General features: G+C 40.4%; 1 protein-coding gene and 1 non-coding gene across 2 annotated transcripts; one reads left to right on the forward strand and one right to left on the reverse strand.

Annotated features, from left to right (window-relative positions):
- Positions 1–10,921: 10,921 nt before the first annotated feature.
- TRNAS-GCU (transfer RNA serine (anticodon GCU)) lies at positions 10,922–10,994 on the reverse strand. Its single transcript has one exon. It is a non-coding gene; the product is annotated as a tRNA-Ser (tRNA).
- Positions 10,995–12,265: 1,271 nt separating this feature from the next.
- Positions 12,266–12,829, forward strand: SERTM2 (serine rich and transmembrane domain containing 2). Its single transcript, XM_055337520.1, has one exon. The coding sequence runs from the start codon at positions 12,266–12,268 to the stop codon at positions 12,536–12,538; it is 273 nt and encodes a 90-aa protein (XP_055193495.1). The 3' UTR covers positions 12,539–12,829.
- The last annotated feature ends 3,972 nt before the right edge of the window (positions 12,830–16,801 follow it).

Genomic DNA, 16,801 nt, shown 5'->3' on the forward strand with positions numbered 1-16,801 from the left:
CTGAGTAAATTTACTTGTCCAAGGTCATCAACATGAACAATGAAGATAGGAGCAGTACTTGGGCCAATCACCATCCATAGTCCAAGCCAGATGGTATTATCCCTTCTAAGTGTCTAAATATGTAACAGGAAGGTAAGAAATTATATTATCACTATGCTAGAGCTTAGCTACCAGCAAAAAACAAAAAAAACAAAAACCAATAAAACAAAGAAACAAAAAAACCCCACAATAACCACCTTTCTGTAAGGATGAAATAAGCAAACTCTGAATTTAAGCAATGTATACTAGGTTTTATTGGGTGGAAGGGTTATTTTTAAAAGGGAGAACTAGGGTTCTAATCAAGACAATCTGACATTATTGATTCACTGTCTTTTTAAGGCCTTCAAGCCCTTTGGGAACTTTGACATTTTCACCCCCAGGGGAATCAAGAGTGAGCTAGACAGAGCTGCTGACTTGCAAATACTAAGAAGGAGATTGTAGACAGCTTCAGTACAGGGCAGGAGTATGATACATGGGTTTAGAGCTAAGGGCATGGGTTTAAAGTCAGACACAGCTGGGCTAAGAGATTAGGCTCCATCATTTACCAGCTGTGTGACCTGGAGCAAACTGTTTAACCTCTGCAAGACTCATTACTCCTAGGGTACCTGGGTGGCTCAGTGGTTGAGCATCTGCGTTCGGCTAAGGGCATGATCCCGAGGTTCTGGGATTGAGTCCTGAATTGGGCTCCCTGTAGGGAGCCTGCTTCTCCCTTTACCCCTCTCTCTGTCTCTAATAAATAAATAGAATCCCTATAAAAAGACTCATTATTCCCTTCTGTAGTTTCTAAAGCAAACCAAACTGTCAAGCTTTGGTGTCTCTATATGGGCAGCTCCCTCTGCTTTGAATACCACTCACCTCCTTTTACCCTAACTCCTACTCATCCTTCAGGTCCTGAATCAACATTGCTGCTTTCTGGAAGTCCCAGTTCCCCAGTCAGAGTTAGGCAACGCTCTTCTGTGTCTCCTCTCCAAGTGCACTAAACACAACTTCCATTATAATAAATGTACGGTAAGTAGTAGTTTTTAAGAATTTGTTTCTTCCTCACAGCAAGAACCAGCAAACTAGGGCCCATGTGCTAACTCTGACCCATGACCACTTTTTGTATAGCCCTCAAGAATGGTTTTGGCATTTTTACAGAATTGGTTCAAAAAAAAAAAAAGGAATATGCAATAGAGACCTTACATGTCCCACAAAGCCTAAAATACTTACTATCTGGTTCTTTACAGAAAAAGTTTGCTTACCCTTGCCATAGACAATTAGCAATTTGAAGGTGAGGACTGATTTTCATTTCACTGTGTCTCCTACTCCTAACCCAATGCCTGCCACATAACAGGCATTCAGATGTTTGTCAAATTAAAGAATGAATTAACTAGTCTAACCAATATTTTTTTTAAAGTATAACATGATAGGATCAAAAAACAGCTTCATTTTGTTTTGAATGTGCAAAGAAAACGTACTCCATTGGGATACATTTTTTTCTGACTGTGGATAGGAATTTGGACAGACCACATGACTTTTCTGTTCATTTCTTCGAGAATCAATAATCATCAGATCACTCAAAGTCACAAAACATGAATTTGGTTCAGTAATCAGAACATATTCAGTCCGAGATATTAATGAAATTCTTCGGGCTTACTCAGAGATAAGGTCCCTCTCCCACTCCATGCTAAGGCCTTTGGAGAAGGAAGAGGTGATAGGTTTTCTTCTTTTTCTCTCCACTTCCAACTCCTATTTGGACCCTCACCAGGACAGAGCAGGACTAGAAAAGCAAGTAAAGGGATTAGTCAAATCTTCCTTGGTAGAATGAATGGCTTCCCACTTTCTGGGTCTCTGGCTCTTCTTTGGGTTCTTTAAAGGCCCCCATCATTGGGGACTCCTCTGGCACAATTTGGGAGACTTGGGTTGATGCATTTATATTCGGGGTGGCAGTTTACAACTCTTTCCTCAGCCCCTAAGAAACCGACAGCTATCACCAGCTATTTTTTGCTGGGGTCTCTCCATCCCTCTAGGTGGTTCTATTAGACAGGGTCCAGGGTGACCCCACCTTGGCTCTCTCTCTTTCTTGCATGGCCCCCATTTAATTCCCAGGAAACATTCAAACGTCCCTTGCCCTGACAAATCCTGGGAATGCCAGCCAATCCCAACACAGTCAACCCTGTCCTCCTGCCAAGGGCCATATTAGCTTTCTCAGAATGGAGAACAGCCCCAATCCTCTGCCTCTACTGCAGGGAACAAATGTCAAGCTCTCTGCATGTTCTAGTGAAACACCCTCTCGCTAGGGTTGAAATGAAGGAGGTAACATATCCCCCCTACTGCAGCACTCCTGTGGCAGGTGGCATGGAATCTAAGCTTGGCAATAAATCTCTCTAAAGAAATGTTTTCACAAGTTTTCCTTCCCACTCCCCTCCCCAGTCTGACTTCCTTTTATTTCTTGGACTCTGTTCTGGAGCATTTCCTTTATAAATTCTGTATATGATGATCTGACTTCAGAATTTCCCATCCGTTGCAGGGGCAATTGATGGAAACTTGACTCCCTGGAAACTTGATTTTTTTTTAATTTTTATTTATTTATGATAGTCACAGAGAGAGAGAGGGAGAGAGGCAGAGACATAGGCAGAGGGAGAAGCTGGCTCCATGCACCGGGAGCCCGACGTGGGATTCGATCCCGGGTCTCCAGGATCACGCCCTGGGCCAAAGGCAGACGCTAAACCACTGCGCCACCCAGGGATCCCTGGAAACTTGATTTTTAATAATATCATGTTACCTAGGGCTTATTTTGTTTTAATTAGCTAAGAAAAATTAGACTGCCCCTGGCAAAACCTTGTATTCAAGTAGCCTTATTCTCTTCTGACATCTAAAAATTTGAGATGGCAATATTAACATTTATTGAGCATCATGTAGTGGATGCTTCAGAGGCATTTTCTCATATCACCCTTGTGATGATAGTCTTTCCCACTTTTTCAGATGAGAAAACTTAGTCTCAAAGAAGCTTTCTTTCTTAAGGTAGCCTGGAAAATATAGATCAAAGTCAAGGCTGAAACCCAGGTCTATCTGACCTCAAAATCCATGGTGTGTTTGTTGCACTGTAACCTTCAATGTTTTCCACCAAAATATTCCAAATGTCAGAATAGAGTGAACATATATTTCTGCAGAAGACTGGGTAGCCTGCAGAGGTCCTGCCATGAGTACAAATTTTAAGTCTCACGCTTGATTGTAAAAATTCGTACAAAATTTGCATTTTATTCTACAATATGTGTTTATTGTCATAGAAACTATATTGAAAAGTATCGCTCAAATTACCTAGCCCCTCCCTACCTAGCCCCTCCCTACCTAGCCCCTCCCTACCTAAATTTTCAAGTAAAACTAATCCTCTAGAAGAATGCATTATGTTTACTCTGTAGTTTCATGAGCCTTGAGCATACCACTCCAATTTGAGTAACCCCAGCTTATTCCAGAAGGTATTAAACTATGCCAGTAAAGTGTTAAGGATTTGAAGGAGAGCCTCCATCCATTGTAACCACTAGAATGAGGAAAATATAGAAGATGCAAAGCTTGTTAAGAAGAATTGGGGGGTAGAGGGAAGAGCACTACAGTCATTTATTAAAGATTGGCATTACATGGTTATTATTATATACTACCATTATTATACTATTATTATCATCATATACTATTATTTATCAATTCCGTAATAAAAATTGCTTGTGACCATGAGTTGGTGAATGAACGATGGACTACTGATGTTATAATGTTGGAAAAGCAACGTGACGCCATCCAGCTGTTCTTAACCTGCCGGCCACAGAGCATGGCAATTCTACACCTGTTTTTGAAGGAGGGGAAGATCCACAGCTTTTATTAGGTTCTCAAAGGAATCCAAGACCCATAAAAGATTAAGAACCACTGCTCCAGAGAAAAGAGCAGAGAACTGGGGGCTCGAGCTGCCTTGTTTTCAAACACTTGCTCCAAGCTTACTAAATTGCATGAGATCCTTCCTCCTTGAGGCTCAGTTTCCTAATTTGTACAATGAGGATAAGAATATCCATGTCATAGGGTCGTTGTGAGGGTTAAATGAAGTCCTCTATATTGATCATTTGAACAGAATAGAAAGTCAGGAAATGTCAATCCCCTTCCTCCTGCCACATATAACAATATATATAACACAGTAGGGGCATTGAAAGTACAGGTGGACATGCCATTTATAATGGAACATGTACCCTGGATACATACACTTTCTTCAAAGACATTCTGCCTCATGCTTAGACTCCCCCAGTCAGAAACTCAGACCTAGATTTCAAAACTGATGTTAAATTTCCACAAAAGAATTAAAAATAAAGGTATTCAGTTGGTGGAAAAAAAGTTTCCCAAACCTGGGAACACATAATATGCATCCATTCTGTTTGTGAAGGTGAAATAATTTAAATACCACTGCATGCTGGCATGCATATATTACTCTAAGACCTCTTAATTTGAGCAATCGGATCATCTTAAATGACACATGAAGCAGCATTTACAAAGACAGGGAGTCTTCACTAATCCTACAGCTGCATGAGGGAGCCTCGAAGGGGTTAAAGTGGAGGCTTATACAAACTTTGCTTCTCAGCTTCTCTCTTATCTCCTCCCTCTTGGGCTGCACACCACTAAAGCAGAGCTGAGCTGAATCACTACCTTTCCCGCATACTCTGTTGCCTGCGAAAGAGGACCTGGGGACTTAAGTGTTCAGACTGCTTGCATTCAAGTGTTCCAGATGGTATATGCACATCCAAACAGGCACTCCTCTTGGCTCTTTGGAGTTTTTAAGGAGCAGGCATCTGAAACTGCACTCTGAAGCTGTAAGTGGCAACTAGCATTTTAAGTAACTAATACAAGGTGCCTTTCCGGATTTGCGCTGGAAAGGTCTGACTCTTTAGGAGGATGAAAGAGAAAGCATTCCTTGCGCGAATGTAGTCCTGCTTCTCTGGCAAAATGAGGCTTTCATTCTATTTTTCCAGATATGCCAGAGGTGTTCCTGAACAAGTTGCCTGACGGTGCAAGCTTCAAAAGGGATACTTAAATGGCCAGCCCCATTCATCCCATAAGCCAGGAAAGGTAAGAGAGATTTGGAAATATTATGATATTATTCACGGTGAAATGAGCGGTATTATCTTATTTATCGGCAGGTGTGACAAATAGGCACCATCTGCAGCAGAAGATACAGCAGCTCCCACTTGAGAAAGCTTATTACTTAATGGCTCTAGCCATTGAAGAAGCACTTGCTGCTGGAATTGTTTTTTCGTGGGGCTGATGTGAAACTAGATACTCTAACAGTTTCTACCTCCCTTAGTTTTCTCGCCCCCACACTGAGCAGATAAATACAAACAGAAAGCCTGCCTTCACTCCTGCAAGCTGTTGCAATGGATAATTCTGGCTCTATCCTCTGAATTATTCCACGGATCGTTTTCCTTACCTATCTGGTGGAATTGCGAGTGTTGTGCAGAAAAATGCAAAATCACCAGTGCATTGTTTTCAGAACATTATGTTAAATAAAAAAGCGAAAGTAACTCCTAGGAGTTCCTTGAGGACCAACACAGAGATTGGGGTACATTTCTCTGTATATCCTGAGCACTCAGCAGAGTGCCTGGTAGTTGGTGGGCACTCAAAGATTTGCTGAATAAATACCGATTTGATTTGGGTGGTCCAGGCAGAACTTTGTTGCTCTTAGTAGGAACAAGTTTCGCCCAAGGGTTTCCTTTCAGGATTGATGGATGGAGAAAGCTCCACATTCCTTTCATGATCTGGGTGGGTACGTTATTTTACCTCTGTGAGGTTACATATGCTGTGCTGATGTCGAACATTACCGAAGACCTGGCATTTTGACGTTCATGCCAAAACACAACAATTTTTCTTTAATTACCAAGAGTTTTATTTACCAGGTTAGTGACAAAACATGCCATCAGAAAACCAAAGATGCCCTCACATCGCTTGTGAGTATTTTGATTTACATTAAAAGTGAAGAAAACCAGATGTTCAGGCTGATAGTGGAAATTGGACCATTATTAAATTAATCACTTTCCGTGGTTTCCCCAAACTTCCCTCCACCTCTTTCTTCTCCCTCCTTTCCCAATGTTTTCCTGTGTCCCTATCTTTATCTCTGCTTTTTATTCACCCATTCTCTCCCACCTCTTATTACACATCCCTCATCATCTTACTCCTCACATTTCCTTCCTTCCTCCCACTTTCTATCTCTCCTGCTTTTCCCTCTAATTCTTTACTCTTTTTCCTAGCCTCCACTCTCCTCCTTATCCCTCAACAGCTTCCCATCACTTTTACAAAGACTGGAGACTGATTATTATTTTATGAGCTGCCCAGAAAAGACTGCAGGCTACTAAAATTGTGTCAGGGTCTTTCCATGAAAATCAGATTCTTCAGAATCAATAGAATTTCAATTTTGTTGAAATTGCATGGTGCTTTTTCTGCCCAAATGTTGCAGAGCTTTTCACAGAGCAATCACATTATCTGTACAACCCATTAATTAGTTAGCAATGAGAGCTGTGGCAATCCTCTTTGGAAAGCTGTTATGAGAAGTTGTCACAGATACAGGACCAGAGTAACAAAGAGGATTCCCCAATACCTAACTCTTCATTTACTCATTTCAAAGGCCTTAATGGATTTCAGAAATAACATCAGTAGACATCTCTGAATTCACAGGGGTGTTTGGTCTCCTGCAGACTATAGAGGTTCTAAGAAATATGTGATTAGTTTTCCAAACCCTCAGACAGAATGTGTAAAGAAATTGACAACTGTACATGAGATCACTGTTCTCTACAACTTCTCTAAGCTTCACAGAACTCTAATAAATATTTAATAAGTATTCAGAACTGAGGAAGATTCAGGGTCGATTGTGTAGGAGGCAGACAATGTACTATCAATTGTCACTGAAAAGCATCTATAGACACAATGAAACTTCCTAAAATTTAAGGCTGTAAACCCATCCAATGTAGTTTGTCCTTCAAGAGCAAAGTTTCTAACAAAGTGATTATTCCTTAGTTCCAGATTATAATCAGGAATCTAGTTTCCTTTGCACAGTAAGAGATGGGGAAGAGGAATAAAAAGAAAAAGGAGTTTCAGGCTCTTCCCCAAGGAATATTAGCAATTGGAACAAAAATAAGACTATGCTTCTCTTCAAATTGTCACTGCCAGGTGCATTTCTTCATATCCATGCCTTTATTCAACAATTACCCAACGGCTACTGTGGGCAAGGTTAAGGGATAGAATGTTGAGAAGAGATCCTCAAGGGTTTATAAATTACCACTTGAGGGAAAATGCATGAAATACATATTTATAATATTAGGCAAATGTAACTTCTCTGGGAATGTTACAGAGCATGTGGGAATTAGGACTTGGATGGGAAATTAAGTTCAGTTTCATGAGCCAAGCCTCAAAGAATGATAGCATTTCCCCAAACAGAGGAATGTCAAGAGGAAAGGAACTGGTCAAATAAAAATATGGAGGCCAGGAACTGGTGACAGTGAACATTCCAGCTTTCTGGGAATGGAGGGTAGTGGAAGGATATAGGTCAGCCAAGACCAGAGCATTGCCAGCCTTGAATGCCAAGCTAAGGAGAATGGAGAGAATTCCATAGGCAATATGTTGGCCTGCAAATTTTGACTCCATTTTTCATCCTATTTGAATAGTTGTAAAGAAATCATATGGTAATAGACCATAGAGTAAAAAGAGCAAGTCGAAGATGACATATAGCTTGACACTTTTTTATGAAGTTAAAAATGAATAAAACTAAACAACATATTGTTTAGGCATAGGTGTGTGTGTGTGCACATGCACCTATAAATAAAAGCAATGTAATTATTAAAAAATTTGGAGTATTGATTATTTTGGGGGAGCAGTAGGTAGTAGGGCGAGATGGGGAAGAGCATAGGTAGATGTCCATCTAAGTGATTGATTGTTCTCAATCTTAAAGTTGGTGGGTGTTTGTTCACAGATGTTTGTCCGTGCATGTTAATTTTTTTCCATGAGTGCTATTAAGTAAACAAATAAAAGGGACCATGGATGCACCCATGATGACAATATCCCATAACCCAAGGAGTATGACTTATCCAAATCTGTGCATGTGAGGCCCATAGTAGACTAAAAAGATACTCTAATGGTAAAGAGGCGTCTCCCACTTGGCTTGCAACAGCAGTGAGTGTTTATTTTCCTTCACCTCTCTACTGGAGGGCAAGTGAAGAACTGCTGCCTCTGTGGGGGCTGCCTGGGACTATCAGAGTTCTGAATCTGAAGAGCCCTATTGTATCTGTAGAGTGGTGTTGCTCAGGCCTAGCTGCATATCAAAATCATCTGTGGAGCTTTAAGATTACAGATGTTCATGCCCCACTCAGGCCTACTGAATCCAAGCCTCTGGTGGAAGGACCCGGGTACATAGATTTTCAGACAGCTTCATAACTGATCCTGAAGGCAGCAGGGACTAGAAACCATTCCTTGCAGAGCGTGCTTAGAAATTCGAAGTGGCTAACTTGTCACAAATGTGGATATCGGGGTCCTATCCCTAGAGATTCTGATCTAAAAAACAAGGGACAGGACTTTGAAATCTGCATTTGTTTGGTTTTTTTTTCTTAAAGATTTTATTTATTTCTTCATGAGAGACACACAGAGAGAGAGAGAGGCAGAGACATAGGCAGAGGGAGAAGCAGGATCCCTGCAGGAAGCCTGATGTGGGGACTCAATCCCAGGACCCTGGGACCATGACTTGAGCCAAAGGCAGATGCTCAACCACTGAGCCACCCAGGCGTCCCTGAAATCTGTATTTGTAATAAGCATCTCTAGGTGATTCTGATGAAGGGACTTCCTGGGACCACGTTGAAAAACATTGCCCCAAAGGTTCCAAAACACTAGGGACTCTGGGTGATTATTCTGTGTATTCGTTTCCTAGGGCTGCCGTAAACAAAGTACCACATACCGGGTGGCTTAAAATAACAGAAGTTTATTCTCTTAGGTCTGGAGGCTAGAAATCTGAAATCAAGGCTTCAGCAGGGCCATGTTCTCTCTGCAGTCTGTAGGGTAAAATCCTTCCTTGGCTCCTCTGGCTTCTGGTGTTTGCTGGTGATCCTTGACGTTCCTCGGCTTGTAGCTGGATCACTCCAATCTCTGTCTCTGTCATCCCTTTGATAAGGATACCACTCATATTGGATGAGGACTAACCTAATGACCTCATTTTAACTTGATTACATCTGCAAAGATTTTATTTCAAAGTGAGGTCACATTCACAGGTAGAAGGTGTTAGGACTTCAATATATGTTTTGGGGAGATACAATTCAACCCATAATGCTGTTTTAAATATTTTTTCAAAAGATTTATTTATTTATTTATTCATGATAATTATTATTATTTATTCATGATATTTTATATTTAAAAGATTTATTTATTTATTTTATTCATGATAGAAAGAATGAGAGAGAGAGAGAGAGAGAGAGAGAGAGAGAGGCAGAGATACACAGGCAGAGGGAGAAGCAGGCTCCATGCCGGGAGCCCGATGCGGAACTCAATCCTGGGACTCCAGGACCACGCCCTGGGCCAAAGGCAGGCGCCAAACCGCTGAGCCATAACTGACTTTAAAACAGGGATCCCCTGTTTTAAATATTTTTTAAGTAGGGCCCCAAACCCCCAATAAGACTGATTAGCTATGTTCTTTGGCTGGGATATCTAGAGAGAAAGACCTACAGTTACGTTTCAGAGCTCTGTGTACAAAGAACCACTTGAAAAGCTTGGACTTAGGATGCATATTCCTGGGCCTTGATACAAGATCCTAGAATTCAGGAGGTCCAAAGTAGGGCCTAGGAATCTACATTTCAAATGACATAGGGGGTCCATGCATCATGCCCTTGAGAAAACCTGGTTTTAGGAGAACAAGCAATGTCAAGAACCAAGTGGTTTGGGGAGGAGGAGCTCCCAAGAACAGACCCTGAAATCTGCATTTGTAACAAGCTGCTCTGATAAACCATTGCCTTTGTGAGATGGTGTTTCGAGGGAACTAAAGGATATCTACTGTGATTGTCTTTTCTACTTAGTGAATCAGAAATCAAAATAAATGTACCTTTAAGTTTTGGAAAAATGTTTCCTAGACCATCCCTCCAAAGACAGTAAAAAGATAGCCTGTCTCTTTGCCCTTGTTTCTTGTGAACCAGGTGGCTCTACATGGGCAGTAGGGCAGTAGATAGGTAGACTAAGAATCATGCAGATTACAGAAAGTATAGTAATGTGGATGAGTGAATATAAACTTTAAGTGCTCCAGGGCTGGGGGCAAAATTCCAGGTTATTGGAAGAATAACGTGATCATTGGAGCTATTTCTATTAACTTTCCTCAGGTATGTTAAACATTGGAGCTATTTCTATTAACTTTCCTCAGGTATGTTAAACAAGAGACAGAACTAGGCTACATTGTCACACCTCTGCTACTATTGCACATAGAAGTTTGACAGGTGATGGAGGCTTATGTTGTTTATTTTAGTCACCAATATTCAAAATTCATGTTCAGAATGACAAGCTAAATCATTTTGTAAGATGCCAACAGTAAATAGTTGACCCTATTCACACACTGGAATGTTTTTGCCAATAAAGACAAGGTTTCTGTCTTTATTGCAAGATACAGTTATTTGCTCAGAGCAGAGTACCCTCTTAATTCCTTCCAATCTACAAATACTGGGGGGGGGGAGTGTATTCTCCCTCCACAGACCTAAATGAGAAAGAAAAAACACAAAAATAAAATTAGGGAAAGGCTGCATTCTTAAAAATTCTATGATTTGTTAAAGTTACCCATGGCACTGGGACCTGGAATTTGAAAAATGAGTCCTTAGATTTAGGTCTTCCTTATTTTATTGTTTTTAAGTAGGCTCCAAGCCCAACATGGGGCTTGAACTCACAACCCTGAGATCAGCAGTCACATGCTCTATCAACTGAGCCAGCCAGGCACCCCTAGGTCTTCTTTATTTTAAGCACTAAGATTTCCTGGGTAAGTCAGAGCAGTGTTTCTCATCCTGGCCACACTTGAGAGTCACTTGGGAGCTTTTAAAAATACCAGGGTTAAAAAAAAAATACTAGGGTTTGGACCCCACCCTAGACCAATAAAATCCAACTCTCTAGAGTGGTTTCCAGGCCCCTACTGTGGAGACTATGATTTAGAAAGTCTACTGCAGGACCCTTGATCTATATTTTATGAAGTACCTTGGGTAAATCTTATGGCAAATTAGTCTGGAAAACTAATCTAGCTTAGTTCTTAGTTGCTGTTCAGTGATCTGAATTTTTCTTTTCTTTAATAGCCATTTACCACATAGAAAAAAGCATTCAGGATATCATTTTAAAACTAATTTGCCCTTAGCAAACATTTTGCAATATGTCAGTTAATTTGTATTTCAAAAGAAATTGCCATCTGTTTCTCTAAGATACCTGAATCTTCTATTTCTGTTTTTGATTTTCAGGAATATAAATCTGTTGAAGAATCTGAAGAGTCACATCTTCTGAGCCTAGACATACTGCTGTCAGCATCTCTGAGACTTCCTCCTTCTGAAAATTACCAGGTCTGGCTTTGGCTCCAGCCTACGGTGAGGCACATCAACACATGTCCTCTAGACTTACAACCCTCAAGCTGTGCCAGCTGGGCAGGAACCTTACCACCTCCATACTTAGGGGAAATTCCGAGCAACAAGAAGGGTGAAAACTCAGATATGCTGAGCCTGAAATGTACAAAAGTTTTTAGGAAGTCTCCTCACAGAAGAACCCAGTTAAATCCACATAATTAGCTCGCACACTTAGACGAGCTGTAGGTAGAACAGAGAGCCTTTTTCCCTATATCAAAACAGAGTAAAAGTCTGATTTAATACTCAGAGATTGTTGTCCCCATACCAGTATTATAAAACAGTTTCACCATATTTGTTTTAATCAGTATAAGAGTAGAACTGTGGAACATAAGTTATCTATATATTATTTTTTTAATGATAAAGAGTTTCTGATAAAATCTATTTAGGACAGGGGTGCTGTGTTGGAGGACAGAGTGTGGCCATTGCCCAATTAGAACATTACCATTTTCTGGTTTGTGCACTAGTGACTTTGTTCGGGTCGTGATTGCTTTGCATGAGATTGTTAGAATACTTCCAGTATATTTAGAGATAGTCTAAGTGACTGTGGAATGCCTCGAGGGCAATAGAAAGCAAACAGAAACAGGTACCATCTGATGTGTTGAGTGATGACGGAGGTGCATTTCAAGTACCATGGAAATCTCACCGGCCGGGCCCATTTCCCTACCCTGGCGACAGAGGTTGACAACACTTCGGATAAGTATTCCAACCTCTACATGTACGTGGGCTTATTCCTGAGCCTCCTGGCCATTCTCCTCATCCTGCTCTTCACGATGCTTCTTCGGCTTAAACATGTCATCTCACCCATCACTTCCGAGAGCACGGAAAGTGTTCCTCAATTCACAGATGTAGAGATGCAGAGTCGAATCCCCACTCCTTAAAGCCAGGATGAATATAAGCTTTCTTGGATCTCATTAAACCCTTGCATGTTGACGTCCAGGAAAGCTTATTTTGTTGCATGTGGCTTCCCATGTAGGGAATCAACAAGTTGTCTATTTAACAAGGTATTCATGATTTTTTTGTGCTGTTCTTGGTTCTGCTTGTGGGATATCTAAAAGGTTTAAGACTCATTCTTTGCCAGGAATAAAGGAAATGGCAGCTGGTTGGGAGGGCAGGTTTCCATAGTAACCAAAGAGAGCCTGGGCCTTGAGCAAACCTCAGACCACAGAAATTCATATGCAGCTATCTTAAAAAACATAGGATCCCTGGAAGCTTCAAGAACAAGAAAAATCTGCTTTTGAAGGGGCTGGTTGTTCAAAGAGGGTACCCCCAAGAAAAGGACAAGTCTTAATTTAGCACTTGGACCCCAAAGAATTGCCTCTGCTGATCTGAAGCTAAATCATGTCAAAGATTAATGGAAGGGACCACGAACCCTTTTCCAAAGGAGCAGTGATTTTATCATCTAAGGCCATTGGATTTCTCCCAAACCAAAGACGATATTAAAAAAAAAAAAAAAACTGTTGCAGTTTAAAGAGCAAATTTGCAGAATGAAGTTTCTGGTCAACAAATTCATCTAGAGAAGGGGAAAAAGATAAAAATGTGCATTTTATATCTGTGTTATTACTATTACTGGACTTTTAAAAATTCAGAATGGCAGATGTATTGCAAAAATCCAGAATGATGAGCTTCCCCCAAACCAAGGGAAAATTAAGTCAAAATGTGCTCATGACAATGAACCTTACATTATACGTGCAGCTTCTTTACCTTTTTCTCCCTCCCCGTCATGCTCCAGGATTGAGTTGAACATAATATGAATCTTGTTTAAAGATGGCCCTGGCAGAAAAGGCACAACTATACTTTAAAGCATAAATGAAATGATCTTGGCATTCTGTCACTGTATGATTGTGTCTTTGGACAAATCATTCAAGTCTCTGGGTGCCAGGTTTTTCTTTCTGAAAAATGATCAGAGAGCTATTTAGTCACTGGGCTCCTTTTAGATCTGAGTGTGAGAAAAAGACAAAGGAGGAAAGGACTAAACACCACCCTCCTACAAATCCTTATTAAGATCAATGTCCTCAAATGTCACATTTGTCTTTCCTGGAAAATGTGTTTCCCTTCCTGATCCCTGCCAAAAGATGAAGTGTTTCGCTTATTACCTAAAAGAGAAATATATTTTTTAAAATTCCATTCTCAGAAGGAGCCTTATATGCCAATAGTGGAGAAAGAATTGGAGTTTTTAAAAAATGAACTTTTCAAAAGGGAATCAAAGCAGATGAGAATTGTTTACAAATTAGAAATTTGAAGGCTGGTCATCTACTTGCCACCAAAGAACTAACACACATGTGTTCAATTCTACCTGCTTAAAATAATTCTATCTGCATCAAAAAAGAATTTGTTCTCTCTTGCACCTAAAAGGTGGTCATTAAATTTCACAGGATGCTCCCTCAGGAACTGCAGTGGTGGTGAGAGAGAAGTGGTATGGACGCCAGGTTAATGCCACCTCCACCAGACATGCAGCTCTCACTAGTCTGTTACCAATTTAGACTGTCCCCTTTACTCTGATCTAAATCTAGCTTGGTGGTGAAATTCCCAAATGCTTTCTACTTTTATACACAGTCTTTTGCCAATACTCCTCTCTCCAAGGGGCTGCAAAGTATGAAATCCCCACATGCAGAGCTAAACTTAGCAGTAAGCCTGCCTCTGGTGCACCTGTTACTATAGCAGACATCAAGATTTGTCAGCTGCATTCTGCGCCATTCAGAAGGGATCAGCAGGTAGGCTAAGCCTGGGATAGGGCATGTACTTCCCTTTTGGCATTACATTTTCCAAAACGCATAATGACTCTTATATTATTACATTTGATGTTTCAAGTTATGTCTTCATTCAATGGCTGGATTCTGTGCACCCTTCAAAATTTTAGTTCTTGGCAGCCTTACATGGACTTCATCGCAGGCTGGCGGTGTATCCCACAACTTCTTAAGGACACACATATCCCCACACTCCAGGCTCTCCTATTTGTGCTCACAGTATTTGAATGCACTTTATGGTTAAGAAGTCAGTGGCTGGATGCATGAAGGAACTGATTATACTTTCAACAGCAGTGAATGGCAAGATACTCAATGCTTTGTTGCCAGCGGTGATGAACAGACAGACTACAAATCTCTTCCTGCCCACCTGACCTCCCCAACCCAAATTTCCAGAATTTTAAAACTGCTCTTTAATCACTGACTTGGAGGAAAGGTCCTGGTTTATGATTAGGTTACTTACCTAGAAAACAACCACCCTCTTTCATCACAACTGCCCCATGGGAGCCAGATCTTCACTGAGCATTAACCAAAACCCACAGCACAGCTGCACTAAAATAGCAGCATAACCCTCCCCCCCAACACACACACTTAATTTCCAGTGATAACATAAATGGAGATGCATCTAAGCAGCTGTGTCATTATGGTGACCCACATGCTATTTAATTGTTAGGAAAACAGACGGAATGTTTTCATCATAGCAAACTTACTGTAAAGCCAAGAATGTTTCCATTTGTATTAAATTATATTCTGCCCCTCAATGTATTAATTAACATATATTACTGCTCAAAGAGGCAGCTAGGGCAATCAGTGGGCATAATTTGAATTTATCCATATATCCAAATGCTGAGTTGGCAGTTCCTTCCCCCATCCCCATTCTCCAAAAGTGGCACAGTAGCCTAAATGCATATAAATAGGTTATTTATATGTAGATGTACTCTGTTTTAAGGTGAAAGAATGATTCTTCACTTTTTATTGTGCTGACCCATATGAAATTGCCATTTCTGTAGGTCAAAAGTGCTCAACTATCAGCAATTTCATGTAATTCAACCTAAGAAAAAGGACTCACCACATGAATGTTCTAAATGGTAAACCCACCTAATATGTTTAAAAATAATTCAATTTCTAAAAATATACTTTGCATACACTTCAGAAACATGGGTTGTATAAGACAAGGTATATTATAAAAGATTGATATATTATGTATGGGGCAGGAAATATTAAGGTTAATAAAGTAAGGATGGGTTCATCCAGCCTAACCTTTCCATCCATGCCAAATCTGAAGCTTTGGACTCATAACTGACTTGGACTGCTGCAGACCCCACCATACTTACTAAGTAGGTCAAAGGGGTACACTCAATGCAATTAAATGGTTAGATTTAGTCATACATTTTATTCACGTGCATTTGTACTAAAAGGATTTTTTTTTTCTAACAAAATGAAGACCTGTGTGAAAGAAAAAAAAATGGGTTTCTTTTGTTTGAAATTGTCAATATTTGAAATAGATTCATATTGTATAAAAACAAATCTAATATTTCAATTACTATTTAGCATGTCATTTTGATCCCTGGAAAATAAACTGGTTTGCTGTTAACACATATCTGTTGTCTATAGAATGTAACGAACATTAGTCTCTTCATCTTGATATAAATTGGAACAGTTGCCAATTTGTGGTATTCATAATTTTTTTTAATTTTTTTGTTTTTTTAGAGAGAGGGAGTGCACACGCAGGTGTGTGAGTTGGGGAGGGAGGGGCAGAAGGAGAAGAAGAGAGAAAATTCTAAGCAGGCTTCACACCCAGCATGGAGCCCAATGTAGGGCTCGGTCTCACGACCCAGAGATCATGACCTGAGCTGAAATCAAGAGTCGGATGCATAACTGACTGAGCCACCCAGGCACCACTGTGGGATTCATAATTTTGAGGTGTCATTATTTCTTCTTATTCCCCGATTGCCCAGCCTTGATTGTCTTCTGACTTGCAAACTTATTGATGCATTTGTTTCTATAGTAGTAAGATGTGAAAAATGGATAATGCATGCCAGCTTCCAGTGAAGGTGATCTGAGGTAAAAGTGAGATAAGGCATCTAAAGTATCACTATCTATCAACATTTCCCACCCTTCATAGGATATTTTTTTAATGTACCTTTCTTTTTGTGCTTTCTTTATTTGATTCTTACAGCGACCCTGTGAGTATCTGAGTGGAGGTATTATAGTCTGTGTTATGTGAGCACAGAGGTGAGGGAGGCATTCATGGTTACACACAGGCCGAGTCAAGACTACACTGCCAGTCTTTGGACTCCTAGTTTAGTACTCATCCCACCATGCTTTGCTCAGAAAGCAAAGATGTTTCAAAGCTGTTCATTTTAGAATACTCCAAGTTCTGCCAGCAATAATTGAGCT

This window comes from Nyctereutes procyonoides, unplaced genomic scaffold, assembly GCF_905146905.1.
Source record: "Nyctereutes procyonoides isolate TBG_1078 unplaced genomic scaffold, NYPRO_anot_genome, whole genome shotgun sequence".
NCBI classification, from domain to species: domain Eukaryota; kingdom Metazoa; phylum Chordata; class Mammalia; order Carnivora; family Canidae; genus Nyctereutes; species Nyctereutes procyonoides.